This window comes from Chamaea fasciata, unplaced genomic scaffold (assembly GCF_029207755.1).
Source record: "Chamaea fasciata isolate MVZ Bird 193981 ecotype frontalis unplaced genomic scaffold, bChaFas1.0.hap1 SCAF_10, whole genome shotgun sequence".
Lineage (NCBI taxonomy): Eukaryota > Metazoa > Chordata > Aves > Passeriformes > Sylviidae > Chamaea > Chamaea fasciata.
In genome coordinates, this window is record NW_027094095.1 from 3,153,357 (window position 1) to 3,170,165 (window position 16,809).

Here is a 16,809-nt window from a genome sequence, read left to right on the forward strand (position 1 = left end):
GGCGGGGCGGGGCGGGGCGGCAGGGCCGGCGGGCGGCGGGGCGGGGCCGCGGGCGGCGGGGCGGGGCGGGGCGGCGGGGCGGGGCCGCGGGCGGCGGGGCGGGGCCGCGGGCGGCGGGGCGGGGCGGGGCGGCGGGGCGGGGCCGCGGGCGGCGGGGCGGGGCCGCGGGCTCGGTTCAGGCTGCGGCCCCGAGCGGCCCCCGGGGGGTTTGGCCCCGGGACCGCCCGGGCCCGGCCCGGCTCGGCGTCACCCCTGGCACACGGCCTCGGCCAGCGGCCGGGGGGAGGCGGCGGGGCAGTGCCGGTGCCCCCCCTGGCATCCAGAAGGTTCCGGCTCGCCCGCCCCTCGCCTCCCGACCCTCTTGGTCTATAAATGCGGGCGCCGGTGGCGGGCGCGCTCAGAGGGGCGGCGCCGGGGCCATGCTGGGGGTCTGGCTGCTGCTTTGGGGCTCCGCGGCCCTGGGCGGCCGGGCGGACACCGCCTTCCTCCGCCGCGCCCATGACAGCTCCGGGCGCTGCACCTACTCCTTCACGGTGGCCAGCCCCGTGGAGGCCGCCTGCCCCGAGGCCGCCGGCGGCGTGCCCGAGCTGCGCGCCGAGCTGGCCGCCCTCGCCGCCCGCCTGAGTCGGCTGGAGAGCCGGGAGCGAGGAGCGGGGGGCTCGGGGCCGGGGGGCGCACGGGAGCCCCCGCAGGTGGCCGCGGCCGCCCGTCTGGAGGCCGCGTACGGCGAGCTGCTGCGAGCCAAGTCCCGGCTGGAGGAGGAGAAGGGGCGGCTGGAGCGGGAGAAGGAGGAGCTGGGCAGGCGGCTGGAGAGCAGCGCCCAGGAGATCACCCGGCTGCGGGCCGCCCGCTGCCCGCCCGGCAGAGAGGGGCCCGGCCGGGACGCGCCGCGTGCCCCCGCCAAGGGTAAGTGCCGGGGCCGGGACCCCGGGGCGTCCCTGCCGCCGGCTCCTCCTCGCTGGCCGAGTCCCGGTGCGGCCCCCCGCTCCCGGGGACCCTGGTGGGCTCAGCCGCGCCGGGAGGTCGCAGCCCGTTCCCAGTCCCTCCCTGCCCGCCCCGCCTCACCCCATCGCCGGCCCCGCTGCACGGGGGGCACGTAGGGGACCGTGCTGACCTGGGCTATTGGGAGTTTCCCCCAGGGAGAGCGGGCACAGATGTGCCCTGCTGCACTGGAGGGGGGCACTGAGCTCCTGCCCAAGGCCGCGGCGTTCCGGGGGCAGCAGCCCGGCACGGAGCCCCCCGAGGGCGGCAGGGGCAGGCCGGCGGGGCGGGGGGCCGGCTGAGCCCCGCTCACGCCGTGCCCGGCCCCGCCGCAGCGCCGCGCTGGGAGCCGCAGCCCCTCAGCTACCAGGAGCTGCAGTCGGAGAGGAGCGAGGTCCCCGTGGCCCGGCTGCTGGAGGAGACGGCGCTCGGCCGCCCGGGCAAGGAGGACTCAGGTACGGGCTCGCCGGGCCGGCCCCACGTCCCGCTGTTCACGGGGGGCTGGCGGTGACCCCTCCGTGTCCCGTCCTGTCCCCGAGCAGGCTGCGGCCAGCTGGTGTGGGTGGGAGAGCCCGTGGTGTTCGGCCGGGCGGACTCCATCGCGGGCAAGTACGGCGTGTGGATGAAGGACCCCGAGCCCGCGCCGCCCTTCACCCGGGACAACACCTGGCGCGTGGACACCGTGGGCACCGAGGTGCGCCAGCTCTTGCAGTACGAGGAGGCCGAGCAGCTGGCCCGGGGCTACCCCGCCAAGGTGCACATCCTGCCGAGGCCCCTGGAGAGCACGGGGGCCGTCGTCTACCGCGGCGGGCTCTTCTTCCAGCCCCGCCGTTCCCGCTCCGTGGCCCGCTACGACCTGCGGGGAGAGACCATCACGGCCGAGAGGGAGATCCCCGGCGCCGGCTACCACGGGCAGTACCCCTACTCGTGGGGGGGCTACACCGACATCGACCTGGCGGTGGACGAGACGGGGCTCTGGGTCATCTACAGCACTGACAAGGCCCGCGGCGCCATCGTCCTCTCCAAGCTGGACCCCGAGACGCTGGAGATCCGTCGCACCTGGGAGACCAACATCCGCAAGCGGGGGGTGGCCAACTCCTTCCTCATCTGCGGCACCCTCTACACCGTCAGCAGCTACTCGGCGCCCAACGCCACCATCAACTTCGCCTACGACACCGCCACGGGCACCAGCCGCGCCCTGAGCATCCCCTTCGAGAACCGCTTCCGCTACCTCAGCATGCTGGACTACAACCCTGCCGAGCGGCGGCTCTTCGCCTGGGACAGCTTCAACATGGTCACCTACCCCGTCCGCCTGGCCCGGGCGTGAGCCGAGGCTGGCAACGCGCCGGCTCGGCCCCCGCGACCCTCGTGCTTCCCTCCCCGTTTCCCCCGGCGCGGCCGGGAGCGCCGCCTCGCCCAGCCTCGGGTGGTGCTGGGGGCCGCCCGCTGCCCAGCCGCATCCCCTTGTGCTCCAGCGCAGCAGAGAGAGATGAAGCGCTGCTCCAGGGGCTGGCAGAGGCAGGGAAATGCCTCGGACCCACCTCGGTGGGGTTCGGGGTCACAGCGGTGCCCAGCCCTGAGCGCCCAGCCTGGCCGCCCCGAATTTGGAGCAGGGAGGGCTCAGACGTGGTGAGGGCTGGGCAGAACAGGTGGTAGAAGGGCTCCTAGGAGGACAGGAGGATCCTGCCTTAAAATAAACGTTTTTCCCGAGTTGCGAGCAGCCATCCCCCTTCTGTGGGGTCAGGGTTTGTTGTTTCCAGGCTCCAGCCCTGCAGAGCTCTCGTGCAGAGATCCCACGAACTCCAGTGGCATCCCACACTCCCAGTGCCCAGGGGCATCCTGGAGCTCAACCGCCTCCAAAAATCATCGAGTAGGCTCCAAAGCAGCAGAAAATGCAGACACACATTGCACAAGCCTTGTTTTATTGAGGAAGAAAAAGCAGCCAAGAGAGCAGGGGTGAGGAGTGCTGGCAGAGCATCCTGCAGCCGGGTGGCCTCTTGGTACCCAGCCCTCCCAGCCACGTGCTTCAGCTTTACAGACCATCCCAGGCCGGCAGCTCTCCCCACACCAGTCCAAACCACGCTGGTTTATCTATTTATTGTAGAAAGCTTGCAGGAGGAGGCTTCTTTCCCCCTCTGGCATTCGGGGCAGCGGCAATCACATTCCCCAGGGTCTGCGTTGGGGTCCTGGCCCAATAAACGTTGCCCAGCACCACTGCTGCCTCCCACCTCGTCTTTCCAAGCCTGTTTTCCAAGCAGTGTGGTGGGCCGGTGCCCCTCTTGATGCGCCTTCAGGCTGAAGGTGCTGCTGGGGGGAGCTGGTAAAGCCTTGAGCAGGAAAATGATGCATTGTCAAAGGTAGCTTCTGACAGCAATACGGCAGGTGTTGGGACAGTGGGGAAGGACAGAGAACACGGTGGGACACTTGGGATGATCACCTGCAGCTACAGGGATTTTCAGTGGGATGCTTCACCCCGTTGCTGTCCTCCTGACCCTCACCCTGTTGTCTGAAGTGTAGCGCTGTATATTTGCGTTGCAAAAGAGGAGTTTGGTTTATCCATCATCCCCACGCTTTATTTTGGGAAAGCACGTGATGGTTGCGAAGAGTGAGATGACGTGTGTAAGGTGTGTTTGGTGAGCTGCAGGGTGGGCAGCAGGTGGGAGCCCAGCACAAAGAGGGAGGAGGCTGAAACACCCATTCCTGCTCGCCGGCAGCCCCAGAGCCGGGCTGGGACTCTCACCTGAGCCGGGGCCAGTGGAGGCGTCCCCCGGGCCAGTGGTGTCCCCAGGATCTGCAGCGAGGCTCAGCCCCGTGTGTCAGGAGCACATCACCGCCGTCACTGTCACACACAGCGCTGGGGAGCCCTGGGGCCGGGCAGAGCCACCAATGCCCAGCAAACCTGCCACCGAGGGCGGGAGAAAAGCGTTTCTGTCCCAAAACAGGGTGGGAGGTGAGGCTGCAGCCCCCCTTCACCCCGCAGCTCCGCGGCGGTGCGAGCCAAGCCCCGGGATGAAAGGCTGGGTTTGTGCGGAGCCCCGGGGAGCAGCAACACCTCGGTGAGCCCAGACGGCGGGGGCAGACAGCTCCCGCCCCTCCCGCGCCGGGCCCTGTTCAGGCCGGGAAGTCCATCTCTTAATTGACTGAGAAAAGAAAGGAGGACAAGCCAATGTACACAGGATTTCCAGAGAGCTGGGCTGGAGCTGAACAGCGCTGAATCCGCTGCTTTACTTAACAGAGTTTGGGAAAACAAGCCCTTCCCTGCCCACATCCCAGCAAGAAGCCAGCCTGAGCCCGGGGGGGGTTGCTGGATCTGGTCCCAGTCACATTTCACCCCCCTCTGGCTCTTGTCCTGAAGAAAAGTTACAACCTTTTCACAGGCTCAACATTAAGGAAAAAGAAATTGAATTCCCCAGATAAAATTGTCCCCTGGTTTCTAGGAGGTTCAGGACAATTATTTCTGATGACCAGAGTCCTAGAAAAGAGATTACACCCCAAATCCCACTCAAATTAAAAAAAAGCAAGAGCTACTCCAGTGTAAATAGCCAGGAGCAAGTTATCTGATTAAATGTCATAAAAATATTCAATCAACCGGGGTCAGTGACTGAAAGCTCCACCTGGCCTCAAAGGCAGCTGGCGTGGTTTGGGGTTTTGGAGAGGCACACGTCAAACCCGGGTTATTTGGAGGCACAAAATGCCCGAGCATTTACTTTTAATTAAACTCCTGCAGAAACTCTCCCCTTGTTCTGCTCTGAGCGCAAAATAGTCCAAAGCCTGGTACATTCCCACAGGCGGCTGTGGGAAATTCCTCTGACTTCCCAATGGCTTTATTACTACCGAATTTACCATTAATCCTTTCAGCACCATTTCCTTAAAAATAGAACAGCCTGGTGAACGAGGTCCCGTTTTCAGGGTGTTTTTTTAAGATGAAACAGGCCAAAGACAACCTCAAGGCAGGGGAACATCACCGCGACTCGGATACTTTTATAGCACATTTCGAGACGGAAGCAGTGTCCACATTCTCTCGGTGCCCGTGTCCACCCTCCTTTCCAAGCATTTACCGCAGCTGTGCTCATTCAGATCCTTGTGAAAAAGGTGGTTTGCCCTGAGCGTTACCTGCTCAGAGGTTCCTTCTGCCCGCGGCTGCAGTTGTGGATTCCGGCACCTTTGATGCGCTCCGTACCGCTGCAGTTTTACCCTGTACAAAACCAGCCCGGGCAGGAAAGGACTCCAGCTCCTCTGGTGGCCCAAAGCTGCTGCTTCCCAACCCACCCCAGGGGTGGCAGTGGCACCTCTGACCAAAGGTCAGCCCGCCCAGCTCCTGGTGGTGCTTGCAGAGCCACCCCAACGCTCCTGGCCGCATCCTCCCTTTCCTCAGAGGGGCAGAGCCAGCCAGCACCTTCTCCCCAGGCAGGAATTACTGCTCAGAGACCAAGACACCGACGGTTTCTGGTGTTGGTGGGAAGCAAGTTCCCTCTGGTGGCCAGCTGAGCCTGTCCCACAGCCCGGGGCAGGGAAGGCTCAGCCTGTGCTCCTGAACTCGTGTGCCTTTCCCCAGTGCTGTAGATGCCTCTAGAGGCTGCCCAGAACAGAGGCCAGAGTTAAAGGAATCAAGGCGGGATTTATTCAAAGGCCTTCAAAGGATACACCTTGGGCAGTGCAAGAGCCCGGCCATGGCTACACCCAAGATGGGCCAGGGGTCACGAGTTTTCACACTTTTGTAAGTTTTGGTCCATTTCCATATCGGGGTTAATTGTCCAATTACAGCTTCAGGTTGTGCAGTCCCATCCTCCCAGACTGCTCTCCTCAATTCACTGCTGTTGGCACTTTTTGGGCCTGAAGCTGCAACGGTGTCCTTGGTTCCAATCCTGGAACAGGATTGTTTTGTGTGACTGAGCTGAGGAGAACTTGCTAACGCTTTATATGAAGTTCAGAGTCACACACTAATGCAGTGCAGAATCTGGAAAATAAGAAAGCTAAAACTGAAGGCATCACTGTCACTCAACTGGCTGATGGGACAACTGGCATCATCCCAGCTCCTGTCTGGAACAACCCCCAGCTCCACCAGCCGGAGATGGAATTCCCAACAAACCCCCCCCCCCCCCAGGCTCCTTCTGGGGTGGACAGTGGCCACAGAGGAGCTTCTGGAAGCCGTTTCCTTCAGGAGCCTTTCCCTGGGAGCTCTGCTGGCCTCCTGCAGCAATCATGAGAGCAGCCAGGGGCTTTATTTAGAGAATACTTTATTAGTTTCTGTAATCAAACCCATGTAAATAAGACCGTACATATTTCATACAGTGCGTTACCCCTGTACAAATGGAAAAAAAATTAAGTTTAACATTTCTAGACCAATATGGCTGTTAATTTCTGTACAATGCCAACTCACACTACAAGTGGGATACTTTTTTCCAAAGTTGACATCACAGCTAGTTTCCAAAAATTCAAATTATATATATATTTATATAAAAAGATAACCAATAGCGATTCACTAGGCATCAATAGCAGCAACAGCCTTTCCAGCTTCTGCAGTCATTTGAACAAAATTATACACATTAGACTTTCAACTCTTCCTTCCAAACAACGTAAAAAAAAAACAAAAGAAAAAAAAAAATCCCAGAAGAAACCAGCAAATTCTGCTACTGATGTGGTACCTGGTGCTTTTTATTAGCTTTTTCAATCATTGTCTGGAAAAAAACCTCTAGAATAACATTATTAAAAACAGCTCCAGTATAGCACAGTCACTACTACATATCATAAGCAGGTACAGGATATCTTACATTCACAGAAGTATCATACAGTACTGTCCTACAGCTAGAATACTAGAGGATACAATTAAAAAGGCATTTATTTGACTTGATTCTACTTTCCAGCACACTGTGGGCAAGGAGGTGGTGCGACGCAGCTCTGATATAAAGAATGCACCTTTGAGATAAAACTCTCGTTAATCTGGTAAGGTTTCTTTTATTCTTGTGGCACAGTTTAAGTGCTCGTTGCTGTGTTACAGACAGAAACTGGAAACCGTTTAGGGACCACTTGCATCATCTAAAGACAGCTGGACAGGGGTGAACGGAACAAACCTGACTATTGATGCAACAAACCTTCAACTCCAGGGGTGAGAGCCACTGAGGGGGCAGCGGGTGGAGAGGACACAGGTGGCCAAGTAGCTGTTCATATGGTGATCTAAATGCAGTAAATTGTCATCCAAGCAGCAGCAGCCAGCAAAGCACTGCCTCCAGAGGGAAATCCAGCACTGCCAGTGTTACTCTGCGTTAGGTTAAACCTCGTGTGGCAGATACGTGGATCCCTCTGTTTATACAAGATAGAAGCTTCTGAAGTCACTAAAAACTTAACACACATTACTTGGCCCAGCACCATCTTCAGATCTGCATGTTCTCATACTCATGGGTTTATAAAAAGATAAATAGCAGCTGAAGATCAGAGCCTGAAGAAAAGAAGTCATCGTGTCAGCTAGGAACTGCCTCCCCACCGCTGCTACTTCTCCGTGCTGTGGCTGTGGGAAGCGGGCGGGTGCGAGCCAAACGGGGCGCACACCCCAAAGCAGCCTTCATGCTCTCAGAGCAGCTGTGAGCCCCGAGAGCCCGGGGGCTCAGCTGCACACAGCAGCTGCTGGCACCGCAGCTGCTGCTGGCTTCTATGCCCCGAGGGGCTGCTCAGAGCCCGGCAGGGAGAGCAGGCTGCTCTTCATCCTTCCGGCCACCAATTGACGCTGCTGACACCTCGCCCACCCTCCCCCGTCCCCCCTCCACGGGAACACGGCCTCTAAGATTTTGTTTCCTCCGTTTTGATTGCCTGAGGTTTGATTGGTCCAGTTCTAACAGGCTTCGGTGTGGCAGCAGGCGCAGGGCTGGGCTTCTCCTCGGCTTTGTCCTGGCAGACTCCTGGAGAATCAGCAATTGCCTCGCTGGGTTTGCTCCCGTTCTCCTCCACTTTCGGGGCTTTGCCTCCTATGGGTTTGTTCTGCTGCTGCTGCTGCTGTTCAGAAAAGAATCTCTGCGTGGACTGAAGGACCTCTGCTCTTTGTTTTGCCTTAAGAGAGGGAGAAAATAAGTTTACTGAAGAGAGGGCATTGGAATTGGAGTGACTTCACAAGAATTTCCCATGTGAAAGGGGAAGGACTGAGCGCTCTGAAAGTGGCCACGCTTTCCTAGAAAGGCAGCGTGCATCCTGCTGCTTCCCTGATGTCACCACATCTGGGTGCTTGGCTCCTCAGCAGTAGTTCAACATCATGCCTAGGCTTCCCTTGCTCTTCCTAATGTTTCCCTGAAAAAGAGGATCGGGGACACCAGTCTGAAGTACTCCCTAACCTCTTCATATGCCACTACTACTGCTGCAGAGCTGTACAAGTACCAACACAGCTGGCAGCAACTCAGGCTGCAGCTCCCCCGAGCGCAGGGCAGACATGAGCAGAGGCAGCTGTGCCTGCAGGACCCTGCCCTGGGCCCCCAGGGCCACTCCAGCTGTCCCTGCTGCCCCTCCGGAGCACAGGGCCTCTCCCAGCAGCACAGCCTGAGCACCCAGTTTGCTCCTCTGGCTCTGGGCACAGCCTGAGCCTGCAGCTGGCATGTAAATGAACCAGGCTCAGAACCGGGCTGTGAGTGAACTGAAGCCTGATCTGCTTTTCCTGCTCCGAGCAGGCTCTCATCCCAGGCTGCACAAACTGCCTGCCTGCCTTCCTTCCTTCCCTCCCTCCTCTGAATCCTACCAGTGACCCTGAGCTGCACCTGTGGAATTCCCTCTGGGACACCTTGCAGCTACAGTTTTGATACTGTGCAGGTCGGACACTTCAGAGCAAGCAGCTTGGCTTTCCTGCCCACACTGCAGAAACTCCATTAATAGTTCCATCATTCAGAAGCTGAACAATAAAGCCCAGTGCAGTCAAACACCTTTTTATTTTCAATTAAAAAGCACTATCTTAACACAAGGAACCGCAACTACAACACAGGCAACTAAGCCTCCATGTCCCTTCTCTGAGTATTTTCTGCTTTTTTACAAAAAATGGGGCTGGGAGACACACAACAGGGAGACAAAACAGCCAAAGTCTGGAACAAGAGGCCTTGGCACTCACACTGTGGAGCTGCTCCAAGTAACTCAAGCAGCAACAGAACAGAAAACAAACCTGTGAACTCTGGGGGGCAGGACTGCAGCAACAGCCGGGTTTGACTGGAGCCAGATGGACACCTGAAACCTTTAGCCCAAATTTCAGCCATCCCTCAAGGTTAAGGGTGGATGACTCCATCACCAGTAACCGAGCATGACGGAGTAACTCTCACTGCTCTCAGCAGTGTTTGCAGGAGATTAAAGACACCACAACTGTGTTAGTATCTGCTCTGACAGGCTACATTCAATCCACACTGCACACTCAGGATAACATGTTAAGCATCTACAGGCTGCATAAACTGGTGGTAGAAAATGGACCAAGCACCTGGAATTGAAGGGGTAATCAGTCCTCCCCCAGCCAGGCACAACCAGAACAACTCTCTCCTGCTCTGACACCTCAGTGCACAGGTTACAGGAATGGCAGCAGAGGAAGGAGCCCCTAAGCACCATCTAGTCAAGAAACTTCTTTTCTGCAGCAAACAGGCTCAGTGTCCAGCAGTGTCCCTACCCAGATGTCCCACACTGCAGGCTTGCCTTGGAAGAAGAGCTTGCCTTGAACTGAAGGGTCCCAAAGTGCTGTAACAAGTTTGGGTGACTGTCATCACCTGCTACTGAAACGCAGCCCCCTCTTCTGCGGAGTGCGCCACGTCCTGCATTCTAGCACAGAGAATTCACCGCAGGCACTTCACACCACGGGGAAAGGACTCTGCAGAGTCCCCAAGGAGTGAGGCTGGAACAGGAGGAGCTGGGGGTGAAAGGGCAGCTAACACAGCCACGTGTGCAGCTTCACTGCTCGTTTAAAGATAACGAGGCTCCTGACACCTCACTTTGCCTTGGACAGCAGTGGCAGCTCCATAGCTGCTGACCACAAGACCACCTGAGACAGGAAGCTCCCTGTAAATATTTTACCCTAAAATTCCTTTTAAAGAACACCAGGGCTTAGAGAAGGTCTGTGTTCAGCTGCGAGGAGCCTGGCTGCTGGCTTGGGGTCCAGAGGCACTCTCTGAAGCCGTGACTGGCAGACAAATCCCTGCCTGGGAGCTGTCCGACTGAACTGCTGGGAAGAGCCCTGCCGTTCACATACTGACCTTCACGTCTCGTTCAGCCTTCAGCGCAGCCTGGGCCTGAGTGCCTCTGGCTCCAGGTACTGATCCACAAGGACCTCTGGCCACACGTGGTAACTGAGGGTGGCTCATAAGGCCTGTGGTCATCTGAGACGGCATCTGACTATGCAGAACTACCGGCAGCCTCTGAACAGGCGCTGGGAAGGTGTTAGTAAATGGGGCTCTTACCAATGGAGGGAGCAGGTTAGGCTGAGAGAGGATCTAAGTGGGGGAAAAACAACAAAGAGAGACAGTTCTCAATTAGAAAATTGCCAACTCCGCTGCACGTTGGCATTATCTTTAAGGGGAAAAAGCTGCTACTCTGCTGGGAAATGAATGTCAGGAGAACAGGCTGGAACTGCAAGGGCGAAACAGCCCCGCCTGAAAAGCAGCACCAATGACTTCAACCCAGCTTGTGAGCAGGGAAAGAGCCTCACAGGGCAGTGGAGCAGTCACTGGTGAAAGGCAGCCCCAGGAAGGTGAGGCAGTTTCTGCCAGTGACAATCCAGAAATCGAATCTCAAGTCCTGCAGCCGAACACTCCGAATGTTAAAAGGAAGACAGGAATATCCTTTCTGCCTGCAATACGCTTTTAGAGAGGCTACATTTCCCTAGCAGCCTGGCTCCAGTCACCTGCGACAGAGATGCACCACCCTTGTAAGCTGTGCTCCCTGGAATGCCAAAGCACATCAACCCCTCCGCCATCAGCCCTGCCTTGTCTGGACTGTGTGACCTCAGAGATCCTTTCCAACCTCACCTGCTCCTTCAGGACTTCACAGCTGCACACCTGCTTTGTCTTTACACGTGTAAAAAATGCACTGGGACCCTTCTGAGACACAGAGCTTCTCCCCTTCCCCAGGCTAATGACCTTTCCTGCAGGATGAGGTGCATTACAGCTGCCTGGGGAAGCCACAACACGGCCTGTTCTACATCATTCACTACTTGTACTGAATTCCTCAGCGTGCACAGAACTCAAAATTAAACACCACAAAATCAGCACTACTTGTAAGCAAGATCAGAGAGGTGATTTTTTGCTTTGATCTTGAAATTGGGTTTCTTATGCCATTTAAGGATTCCATTTTGTATGTCCTCATGATAAAAAGGAGACACAGTCGAGTCAGAGCCACCAGGTCATAGAGAGGAACAAATCTGTTTGTAGGAAGGCACCAATCACCTACCTGGGGTGCAAATTGTGCAGGGAAGGGCTGTGTCATTCTCACAGCTGCAGCTGCTGACTGGAACTGCTTCTGGTAGACAATGCTGTTCATTTTATTGGACTGATTGTTAGGACTTGTAGAACTGGCCCTAAAGGAAAGAACTCCAGTTAAAATCAACTGCTTTCATTCAGAGGATGCTTCTGCCCTTAGTTACAACTTAACTAGAAATTCAGCATAGGAGGGGGGAAGAATGAGTCTCCTGGAAAAGCTGGTGTGAAACTTTTTCAATATGGAAGCTTCTACGTGCAAAAAACCTCAGAACTTCAGAATTCAAAGAGAAAACATATTCAGAAATATTTAAGCTATGAAGAGATTACAGGGCATGTCTGCATGAAAGAGCCCTTCCTCCCAAGTACTGATGACACAAACACTGATGTTAGATTTGTGATGTTTCTGATGTTAGATGTAGTTTCCACCCCTGCTATCTTATGTTCAGTCCTGCTCCTCTGCAGCAGTCACTCTTTGCTCTATCATGGCAAGTTCAGGGCTTGTCACAACAGGCCGTGAACATGCAGCTGCTTCTACCGTGACCTGTTGTCAAATGATTCAAAATGCACTTGAACAGATTTCAAGAATTCACAGAAAATGCTCTCCCTGTTTTATCTGGCTAAGAACGTGACCCTCTACTACAACTTCCAAGGTGCTGAATCACCACCAATTACATGAAGCTTGACTGATTATCCAGGGGAAGGGCAGAGAAATGAGAAAACAGTGACCAGAAAAAGAAGAAAGAGTGAACAGCCTTCTTTAGGAAACAGAGCTTGCCTTGCAGAGAGTTCTTGTGCAGAGGGTGTGGGTGATGCACTCCTGGCAAAACGAGCAGAGGGGCACCAGTGGCAGGGACACCAGCTAAGCTCCACACACACCAGTATTTTGTAAGCTTAAAGGAGTCGGTTTTGTTTACTAACTGCACTTGTGAGCAGCTTACAGACCTTGCAACAACACTTACTCCTCTAACGGACCTGTTGCCACAACCGCTGTCTAAGCCTTAAAGTGTTTTTTACTTTGAACACCACAATTCAGATGAACTGTCTTACAGTTTTATCCCGAACTACATCTTCCCTGACACCTCTAGTTTAGTTCCCTTTACCCAAAGAAGTATTTTTCACCTTTTATTTCAGAGCTGTTTCCCTCTGTTTAAGTACAGCAGATGTGATGACCTGCTGGAATGCCGCTCACGAGCTCAGACTAAGCACTGTGCCGTCTATCAGTGGCCCCTCACCTCATACCTTCCCGAAAGGGCTGCTCATGCATGACTAGGTACATTTTCTAGCTCTGGCTTTAAGGAATTTTGAGCTTAAGGGAGAATTACCGGAAGGGACTGGAGGTTGGGGTAGTACTCCTGCCAGAAACTGGTGGTGTTCCAGGTTTAACATCAATGCCACCTCCGAAGGCCTTCAGGTCCATTTCTGATATCTGAAAAACACAGCAATTGACATGTTAATTCTGATTTCAAAAATTACATTTGCTAAGCAGCTGTTAGCTTACCTCAATGAAAAGAGGTCACTTAAGTGGAGATGAAAGCCTGACTGCAAAACAGCCTCCTATAATTAGGACAGGCCCAGCACCACAAGCACCTCTGTGGACAACTTTCCTGCCCTATCTGGCACTTGCAGCAATGGTATTGGCTTCCTAACTTGCTTCTCCTGCATAATGACAGGGGGTTTGAGAGACATTTCATCTATTTGGCCTTAAAAAAAGGAAAAAAGATATGTTTTGGAGTTGAGATCTCCTTATCCAAGACTCCCATCTCAGGTACCACATGAAAAATATTTAGAAATAACCCTGAAAAACGCTGAGAAGAATACCAGCAAATAGTCCAGGTCTATAAAAATAAACAAGGCCAAAGCACAGCAAAAATAGAGCTGTCTTTCATGCAAAACAATCTCCAGACTGACTGGAGCAATGGCTCTTGAATGTTATTTTGCAGATACACTCAACAGAATAAATTAAGTCTTTGGAAAAGCGTATTTCCACACATGGCCATGAAGCATAACAGCAACAATAAATCACTGAAAAATGAGAGGCCGTTTTAAGTTGACCTTCTTTAGCAGCAACATGATGGGAATCTTAGAGCAGAGCAGGGAAGTCATCTAAGGCCAGCATCCCACTGCAGCTCTTCCCTCATTTTTTGCTGAAATGAGCAATCGTTTTCCAGCGACAACTGCAGCAAGAAACGTGCTGCTGCTTGCAAAACGGGCTCCTAACAACTGCAAAGCTGAAAAGATTTGGCCAGATCCCATGAAGCTGGAAAACTGCACGGTGCAAAAACCAGCATACACACTCTGGGGGTGAGGAGCTGTAAACTTCATCTAGGTGGTCTGAAATTCTGGTTGCCATTACTCTCCAAGATGTGGAATTAACACCCGAGATTTTTCTTAGCGCAGCTGTAAATCACCAGGACTGTGGGGTTGTTTTATCTTCTAAAGCACCCTAATCTAGGCCCGAAGCTGCAGGGATTTCAGGTGCAGAGGTACATCAGTCCCTGAGGTGGGAGGACCTTGCTGTTCCTGCCAGTCAGCTGAGCTGTGTCCATGTCCAGGGTGTCACCCACTGCTCACCTGGAAGCGGACTGCAACTGCCGAGTGCTGCACACTATCCGAAAATCCCCGGTGCCTGTAAAGCTGGGATTCCATCTAAGACAAGAGACCTTGTGATTGGAAGCCAGCTCCACACATCCCCTCATTAGCAATTACCGTAGCAGCTTCACATAAAGGAGAGGAGAGAATTCCCCCCACCATATTGAACTTTCTTGTGCTGTTTTAGTGTTATTTCCATACTGGACCTTCCCTCAGTTTTCCTGAGCTGCAAGACCAGCCTTTTCTTTTTTCATTACAGAAAGATCCTGTCTTGTATACAATTCTACTGTCTTAATATGCACCACGCTGTGCTATTCAGAAAGGCAGACCCCCAGCAATAACTGTAAAGCTTAATTCTGCCTTATGGTCATGGCTCATACAGAGTCCACTGAAGCCCCTGAACTCCCCTTGTTGCACTAGAAACCCCTGAACCCAAACTCTTGCTCTGGTTTGAGTCCAGAAGCAAAGCAACAAACTCAAGCAGGCCCAGAATCTGCCGCCAGCCCTGAGCGAGTTGTGCTGTTCCCCTGTTGCTCTAACAACACCTCAGTGCTGTTTTCCACACGGCTTCTACATGCAACCCCCTACTGGTCCATGGCGTCACTATCAAACCAGGTACTCCTGCAGTGCAAATGGACCAGCACCAAGGTAGCTACAAAACCTCAGCTAAATGCACAGACCCAGTCACTAAGGCATTAACCCTGACTGGCTTTCTTATCTTTTAAAGCTGAGGCAGGCTTTTAAGATGCAAGAAGTCAACGTGAGTTGCTGTGCTGGTTATATAAACCAGCTGTGCTTCACATTCCTTTCTGTCCTGGAGCTGTGAAATGTTGTTACCTTTCCAGTTGCAGCAATCATGCTGTGCTGAGTTCCTGCTGGGATCAATCCCCTGAAAGGCTGGGTCACTTGGGCAGGTCTGCTCAGGTTTTGAGCCTGAGCTTGTGGTGGGGTGTGCTGTAGTGGTGGCTGTAAGGACTGGGGCAGGGCAATCAGTGGCTGGGCTGTGGATCCAAAGTTGGGCAGAGAAATCTGTGATCCTGGCAGAGGTACTGTCACCTGGAGAGAGAGCACAGCATCACCAGTAACAGACACAAAGGCCATTATGTCACTTTCATTACTAGCTCTATTTCGGCTTTATCCCAGGCAAATGGCTTAATGACTTCATTTATTTAACCAGAGAACTGCAAACACAAAAGTGAATTTATTGCTCAGTCTGCCTTTATAATCAGTTCTAATGCCATTTGAGGTTTTGCTTTTCAGAAACAAAGGTGCATGAGATCTCCTGCCTCCAACATCATTCAACGTGATTTCACTGTGTGACAGGGAAATTTAATTCAACTCAGAAAACAAAAGCAGAACAAAACAACCAGTTTGGGGGTGGGGGGTACAGGACAGGACTGGCTTATTTGTTGTGTACTTCAAGTAATTCTAGCCATCAAAGGACACTGGGATGAAAATTAAAATTTTACTTCCCAGGAGTTCCAACAGCCAGCAGCTTGAGCTTAAAAACAATGCCAAAAATACACAGGCTGTCCCTTGGTTGCATTTACCATGAGTGCTGTGGGCTGAAAACAGCAGAGTGGTAGTCATAAACATGGAAATACCACAGCAGTGACCTGACTGGCAGAGTCACTGCATGTCTTGGTCTGACAATCCACTACCTGCAAAATTATATTCTGAGTGTGATGAGAATGATCCAAGACTCCCAAATGTGAAAGGCTTACTAGGATTCTGCTCTGAAGGGTAACAGATTAAAATCAGAGAGACAGCCAGAATTGAACACATTGAAAGTACCAATTCTTCTAAAAGATCTTTCAAACTGTGCTAGATGTCAACAGACAACATCCATTCTTTTACAACTCTCCTAGTTTTCTGTCTTGGCAACTTTTCCTGCATATGAGGTAGGCTATTAGAATAAATCAATCCATCACAAGCTTTTTTTTTTTTTTTTTTTTTTTTTTGAAGCCATTTCAATGAAAAAACCACCCAAACCAGAAGATGGAAACCACTGGACAGTATCCTGTAAATGTGACAGAATGCTTGCACAGAGCAATTTAGCAGTTCTTTCACAAAAGAATGCAAAAACCTTCAAATCAGTGGAGTTATTTTACTGACCTGGCTGTCCTGCACGATCACCTATCTGCTGACTTCTCAGTTATTTTCTATGAGTACTCCTGGGTCCCAGCTCAGTGAGAACTGGTATTAACAACCAGGTTGCAATAAACACCTGGAGTTTGCCCCTCTCTCTCTCCACCACTCCTGATACCTGCTTCCATAAAGGCACCATGTGCCTCAATCAATTAGCGAGAGCACTGTGCCAATTAAATACCTGCCCATCACTGAAAAATGAACTGTTCAAGAGAAGGATGCCAAATGATCAACATGAACTGCAGGCCATCCAGCTTCTGAGCCATTCAGTTTGTGCAGCGCTGCTGCTGTAGCCCTCCTTCACTATTAACATTCAATTTCTATTTTGGAAGAATTAAAGCCTTCCCCTCTATTCCCACCCCACAGACAGCACCAACCACGACATGCTTTTAGGAAGAATACAATGTAGGAAATTTACCATGCCATAGTTTACCTGCTGGAGAGCACTGGGAGACTGTGCAGTGTTGTAGAAATTGCTCTGGCCAGGCTGCTGAACTTGCCCAGAGTAGAGATTTGAAGCCTGAGTGAGTGTAGCTCTGGCCTAGGAAGAGCAAGAGACATCATCCCATTAGAAGCATTTAGGAGAGCAGTTCTGTGGTCCAGCAATCAGAGCAAGGGAAACCCCAGCATGGGAAGCTGACAAATGTGAAGGTTTCACTTTGTGATAAAG

The 16,809-nt window shown here is 53.5% G+C and overlaps 2 protein-coding genes across 10 annotated transcripts in view; one reads left to right on the forward strand and one right to left on the reverse strand.

Moving 5' to 3' along the window:
* The first annotated feature begins 197 nt into the window (after nucleotides 1–197).
* Nucleotides 198–3,195, forward strand: MYOC (myocilin). The gene is made up of 3 exons (XM_066192071.1): nucleotides 198–906; nucleotides 1,317–1,436; nucleotides 1,524–3,195. The coding sequence occupies exons 1-3, from the start codon at nucleotides 420–422 to the stop codon at nucleotides 2,306–2,308; spliced, it is 1,392 nt and encodes a 463-aa protein (XP_066048168.1). The 5' UTR covers nucleotides 198–419; the 3' UTR covers nucleotides 2,309–3,195.
* Nucleotides 3,196–6,201: 3,006 nt separating this feature from the next.
* The window catches only part of PRRC2C (proline rich coiled-coil 2C), a 69,003-nt gene continuing 58,395 nt past the window's right edge, over nucleotides 6,202–16,809 (reverse strand). For 6 of the 9 annotated variants that reach the window (XM_066192060.1, XM_066192062.1, XM_066192067.1 and 3 more), the window contains 6 exons: nucleotides 16,573–16,680; nucleotides 14,829–15,047; nucleotides 13,974–14,048; nucleotides 12,725–12,828; nucleotides 11,374–11,500; nucleotides 6,202–8,022 (listed from right to left, as the gene is read on the reverse strand). In XM_066192060.1, coding sequence (XP_066048157.1) covers nucleotides 7,756–8,022; nucleotides 11,374–11,500; nucleotides 12,725–12,828; nucleotides 13,974–14,048; nucleotides 14,829–15,047; nucleotides 16,573–16,680 — 900 coding nt within the window. In that variant the 3' untranslated portion in view covers nucleotides 6,202–7,755. The remainder of the gene's footprint in view (nucleotides 8,023–11,373; nucleotides 11,501–12,724; nucleotides 12,829–13,973; nucleotides 14,049–14,828; nucleotides 15,048–16,572; nucleotides 16,681–16,809) is intronic. The other 3 variants (XM_066192068.1, XM_066192069.1, XM_066192061.1) reach the window with 1 other exon arrangement.